At 33.6% G+C, this 6457-nt stretch overlaps 1 protein-coding gene across 1 annotated transcript in view; it reads right to left on the reverse strand.

The window, feature by feature from the left end:
* LOC128187004 (large neutral amino acids transporter small subunit 1-like) overlaps positions 1 to 2880 on the reverse strand; it is a 10760-nt gene extending 7880 nt beyond the window's left edge. The window contains exon 1 of the mRNA XM_052857014.1: positions 2652 to 2880. Within this exon, the coding sequence (XP_052712974.1) occupies positions 2652 to 2813 (162 nt within the window). The 5' untranslated portion in view covers positions 2814 to 2880. The remainder of the gene's footprint in view (positions 1 to 2651) is intronic.
* Between the last annotated feature and the right edge of the window lie 3577 nt (positions 2881 to 6457).

Genomic DNA, 6457 nt, shown 5'->3' on the forward strand with positions numbered 1-6457 from the left:
TCCATGGTTAATTTTCCCCGAGCTACATTCCATTCAGCCACTGAGCTGTGTTAAACATGAGTGACACCGAGAGGGAGGATAAAATAACAATCTACAGCGTAACAATACCGTGTCAGAGCAATGTGTTGTATGTAAGAGAGAGGTGTTCTAAACATAACAGATTCCCACATCTTAACTCAGAAATATCGGTAGTTTAATTTCATTTCAATTTGTGACCTTTTTTTAAAATTAGGATATGTCCATGCATAATCCTGAAATGTTCTAGACTTCCAATAATAATTAACTCTTAGACTTTTTTCTCATATTATGCTATTTAAATAGGTCCTTATTTTATGACAATAAAATTAATTAATAAGAAGTATATTCATCCTTTCATTTGTTCATATTCAGTTTCTTAAAATGGTAGACCTGTCATCATAAAATACTTCTGTAAAAATATGAGCTCCTGATGTCAGCTAATTAACAATATATAATTTAGCATTCATTACCATGCGGAAAATGATTAAGTCATGATAAGCTTGCGATATTATCAAAAATCTTGGCAGATGTGTTATCTTTTCCAAATTAACTTAAGAAAACAGGACTGATTATAAAAGGCATTAAAACTTGCAGAAAACATGGAAACACAATTTGTGTGTCAAAAGATCATGGCTAAGAAGGTAATCTTACAACAATGTGCACAGCCACAGGTAATATACCTCAGCCTAGCTATGTTTCTGTGGACAATGTTTCAGCATGTTCAGACATTTCATACAGAGCATTATTCACTTATATACTGCAACATATGCCACACAGTTTAGAATTAATTCAACTGTGTGGGGTTTTTTTCATGAACAAAGCCCTGGTCAATGGAAGCAGCATTTATTGGCCTATTTTCAATTCAATTTAACCTAGTCAACTTTGATAACATGGAAGGTAAAAAATAATCACTGACCACCACAAAAGGGAAATCAAAAACATCACTGATAAACAGGCTTTGATGGGGTCAAATTTGTTCCGATATCATTCTGTGATTTCCTTTCTGATCCCAATCAATTAGCAATTCCTATTTTCCAAGCTGAGCCTTATTCCTCTCATGAATGTGATTCCCTACATCTTGTTTGTCTATATCATTAGATTGTACAAAGGGGCTGCATTTACATCAAGGCTATGTAAACATGCAAATGACAACGAAATAAGCCCAAATCAATGCCATATACATTTTGGAATGAACGAATGCATGAATAACAAGGCCATCAGCTCAAGAGGTAAGTGGCCAGTTTAGGAAACTGACAAGATTAATGAGATGGGAGGTAGACAGTCACCACAAAATGGAAGCCTCCTAACTACACTCCTTACATAGATAATGCAGTCAACATGCAAATCTCTGCACTTTAAAATTCAGGTGTCTTTGAGACAGAATTTAATTAATTAAAGTATTTATATTTGTCTGTCTGCAGAAAAACATATGATATCATTTTTCAAAATATTTTACTGGCATTTTCAAAGAAATTTTTGTGTGTTTTGCTACCCAATCAATTTTCCATTCCCTTGCCCTAATACCCCAGAACAATGCTATACTTAATCCAGCTTTTCTTCTTTAATCCCTGATCTATACTGTTTTCTCACATGTCTGAAGCAATATGTGTTTACTGATTATTTTAATTGTATAGTCAGGTTTAGATGGCCACATTAGAACTGATGATTCAATAAAGCTGAAATCAGTAAATTCAATGCATTGATCATAAAAGATCAAAAGAAAGTCAATAAGAGTATAGAAAGGCATTCATCAAATGTATCACCGATGATAAAAAATCAACAACATGCTACACTTCTTACAATCTGATACTAAGAGAGACACTTGATTAATAAATAACTGGTTTTAGCTGGGAAAAAAATTAAGATTAAAAATTCTATATAAAGAGCTGCTTTGTGGCTGATAAAGACTTCACTGTGCCTTTCTGTATCTCTGATATAATCACTACCCCCAGCGGCCTGTGACAAGTATAATGGGACTGTCCCCTCACTACATGCTCACCATAGGTCGCTGGATAAATACAGCCCTTTCCCCCTGGGCTTTTATTATTCCACGTTATAAAGCTAAGTGCAGGAAGCACAAGATTATAAAAAGGCTTATCTGAAATATGGCATTATGATCGAACAATGATGAATTCTAAACCCATGAGTGAGTTTCATTGTGTAGTCTTCATACCATGAATATAACAAAGCTGTCACAACATCGAAGGTGATGAAACACAAACATTAGGGTAGGATACTGACCAGTGATTTAAATGCTTAAAACCTGGCATCCATTGGTATTTAATTTTACTTTCAAGGCCACATACGCGCAACATAATACTGTCAAATTTTATTTAAAAATAAACCTGCAGAAATGTCACATGAGCATGGTGTCCTCTGCCTCTAAAATAAGCATTTAGGCATGGGTTTTAGTGACATGCGTTTTATTTAGTTAATTGATTTACTTAATTACTTGAAACCATATGGATTGCATATATTTACCCAGAACAGAAAGAAAAAATAGTCAAACATGACAGTTCCTTTACTCTAAATATTCAAGACACAGTGAGCACTTGAAAATCACAATGAGATTATGGTTTTATAAAGTTCGATGATTTTGCACACGTGTTTTTGCTGAGGATGAGTTAACTTACTGAGCCAGAACTCTCCAAAACACCTTTCGGAGTCACAAAGATTCCCGAACCAACAATCGACCCCACAATAATGGCAACTCCATTGAACAGGGTGATTCTTCGCTTCAGTTGAACTCCATCATCGGAATCCCTCTCGTTCGACGACGTCTCCTCCTTCGCCATCGCTCCTCTCTCACAGTATACAATGTGTACGAGTGAGCAGGCTTTCTCCTTACCACCGGAAGTAAATAACATGGACTATACCATTTCAAGAAAAGGGGTTGATTGCGTTCTAACGATTTACAAAGATAAAAGATATTTCACGAATAACTGTTATTCTGTGTAAATTGAATGATCTTGAATTATCAACTTTAATTATATCTTGAAAATTATCATAATATTCTTCAAAACATGCTATTTTAAACTTGAATAAGGACGTCATTTGTTAGAACTCCCCCATGAAATATTAACTTTCATTTCGTAAAGGTTGCATCATCACACCAATGAGAGTTGCATCATTCTTTTCTCAAATTTTTATAGGAAATGCCACTGATTAACCACATCGAAAAATTAATGATATAAAAAAATAATTAATAAATTTGTTAAAGATTAATTCATAAATCTAGGCCTATTTGTTAAATAATAGATGCATATTTCAAAGTATATAACGTTATATTTATTTATGAGAATTCGATCTATTCCTCCTCATTTTTCGTCAAGGTCTCCAAATTTTTGTGACTCAAATCAAATATCAATTTTGAGAGGGACTCTGAAAATACCTTTATTTAAATTGGATTCAGGCACGCAGCATCGGGGGGGGGGGGCAGGGCAGCCCCCGCCCCCCCCCCCCCCACTTTTTCTCGCAGCAATTAATTTTTTGAAATTTACATATAAAAAATTAAATTATCAGGGAGTTGCCCCCCCCCCCCCCCACAAGTAAATTTTTTTTGATGAGTCTGCCCCCCCCCCACTTTCAAAAACGATGCTACGTGCCTGGGATTCTATATAGTTTAATAGACCAATCCGACCTAACGATATTCTCTCTCTCACCCCCCCCCCCCCCTTCCCCATTAAACTTTGCTGTTATAACCTGATGACCAGCATGCATGCATTTACAAGTAAATTAATGTATATAAACTTTATATGTATGCTAAATATATATTGTATGTACATATTAGCATATAAACTTAAAAACTGAGCATGTTCTTTGAAACATTCCTTGCTTCAAATTCTTTTAATTTTCTTGTCCCGCCGAGACTGTCACACATATGGTCTTATGTATAGTAATCTGTTTATGATAAATTTATTCTGGTGTCATAGACATAAAATTCATACATAAATAAGACAAGATAAATCTTCCCATGCTGCGAGTATATATTTGGCAGTGTCAACACCCGCAGTGAAATATCACAGATGGTATTAATTCTAAAGCTTCTTGTCCGAAATAATTTCATATAATGATAATAGCTAGCTAGCTCACTTTTTGCTTCATCCGACCATTAAAAAACGTGAAAGGTGTTTTTTTTTTTAATATCATATACAATTAACCAGCCTCTATCTGAGTCTAAAACCAACCAATCAGTAAGTGTCGTTAAGAGTTGCCGGGTGTGTATTCACACATGCATGCACCACTGTTATGATGTTGCATCATTTTCTCGGCAAAGATATATAATTCAAAAGGAAAGTTTTAATCTTCACCAGATTCACAACGATTTCCGGATTTCCTGACGCCATGATCTTGACGACTAAAGAGTTTGTGGGTTGCGAGGGATTATAAGTTTGCTTTCATCAGTGCAATTATATTGTGACGACAATTGCAATCTCTGAATAAAAAGAAGGTGGTATATAGATCAACAGATCATAATAAAAACAGATTAATTAAAAATATAGCATTTTATGCACACTGATGTTTGAAATATCAATCATACAATCATACACACGCACAGTTGACGAACCATCAATACTTATATTAACTTACCGCTTCAATAAAAAATTAAGTTATATCAAAATGAAAAGGTAGGGCGACCATTTTACCTTTTCTAAAAATATAATCAATATGCATCATGTACTTGTAGGTTTTTTTCCCATCAGAAAGTACCCATCATTTACAGTTTATTATGACAATACATGTAATTATACTGATGCAAATGTAACACCTTTTAAAATGTTTGGGTAACAGTAAAAAAAAAGAAGGAGCCTTAATTTGTTCACGATAAGGAAAGTAACTCCTACACGCTTCTCGAATTATCAAAGGGCAACCGTAATAGTGTCAATGTGATACTTGTTTAGTCAGACTAGTATTTCGATTAATAGTGCTAAATATCTCACAAAACTTCTCACAATTTACACATTTATCAACACTTGGTTAAAAGGTTTATTATCAATAAACAATGAGTGTCATATCCATGCCTTATCCACATATGGAGAAATCACGTACACTTTATTCATGAGCTAAATGTCACGTGACACTGTTCTCATTAATATTTATGTCTTCAAATTGTCTCCCTTTCGAATGAAAATTACATACTTTTTATGTATGAAATTTGTGTTATTACGTCAAAACTTTCATTTTTTGAATGAGAACATGTGTTTAGGCAATGCATAGATTATCTGTGTATGTTTTTGTCACCACAATCAGTGATTCACACTTAAAATTCACATTGAATACCTCTCTATCCAACCATAGATAATCTAAAAATATGACTTTACCGGCTAAAATGAGTAAATAAATAGATAAACAGCCAAAAATATCAGCTTGAAACCGAATAAAATTATAAAATGAAAAAATTCATTCAATTTATAACGATAATTCTTAATCAAAAATATGCAATATGCCTAATGATTCAATATAAAGACTTATAAATGCCTAGTTGCAAGTCCGATGGCTTACTGAGAAAGTCTTGAAAATGCTAAATTGGAAGTAAAAAGGAACCGACAAGACTTTTTTAATTTGAGTCTAAATTTCTGACACAACTAGTTTGCAATGTAAACTTTGTAAATATATGAGGAACTACTTTACCTATGAATGGCAAGTATTTTAAAAATAATTCCAAAATCCCTTCATGACGCCTTTCAACACTAAAACACACTTTATTCCTACAACGCCCCGCTTCGATATTTCAGATTCAAAAGGAACCGCCATCTCAATATCTAATGTAAACAAAACAAGCACATTCCAATCCCGGATGATGTAAATGACAGAACCAAATGAGGAGAAAATATTTCCGAAATACTTATTTTTTATAATTTGTGATTTTTCTCATTCCTTTCTATATATTCTATTGTAATGAAAATCGCCATTGTGATAACAATATGGCCGCTATGCAAATTAGTAAAATGTACACCATTTCTCCATATGAGGTTAGTGGTTTTAATTTTTACGTCAGTGTAGGCACCACGCATGTTGTAGTTTTTCAATTATTTAAAAAAATACTTGACATTTTTTCTCTAAATAAAGACAACTGTATACGTACATTTAACATTCACTTATACATGTACTTTTGTTTAAAAAACTGTTCAATCAGTTTTGAACAAAGAGAAAGTGACAGTCACTTGACCGAAAAAAAATATTCCAATTAAAATACATGTACATAACAAATATTTCGATCCTTACCTAGCTTGCCGGAGAAGGGGACTTACGATGCTTTATGAATATGTTACAAGTTTGATCCCAACTCTTAAATAATGTGAGTGTTCTAAATCTGGATCTGGAGATTCATACGATCAAATGTCAAGATACGATCGTGGGGGTTGGGGAGGGCAGATAAAAATAAACAAATGGATAAAAATTCAACATTTCAGAACGAAATATCCGTATATAAAGAAGA

This window comes from Crassostrea angulata, chromosome 6 (genome assembly GCF_025612915.1).
Source record: "Crassostrea angulata isolate pt1a10 chromosome 6, ASM2561291v2, whole genome shotgun sequence".
NCBI classification, from domain to species: Eukaryota; Metazoa; Mollusca; class Bivalvia; order Ostreida; family Ostreidae; genus Magallana; species Magallana angulata.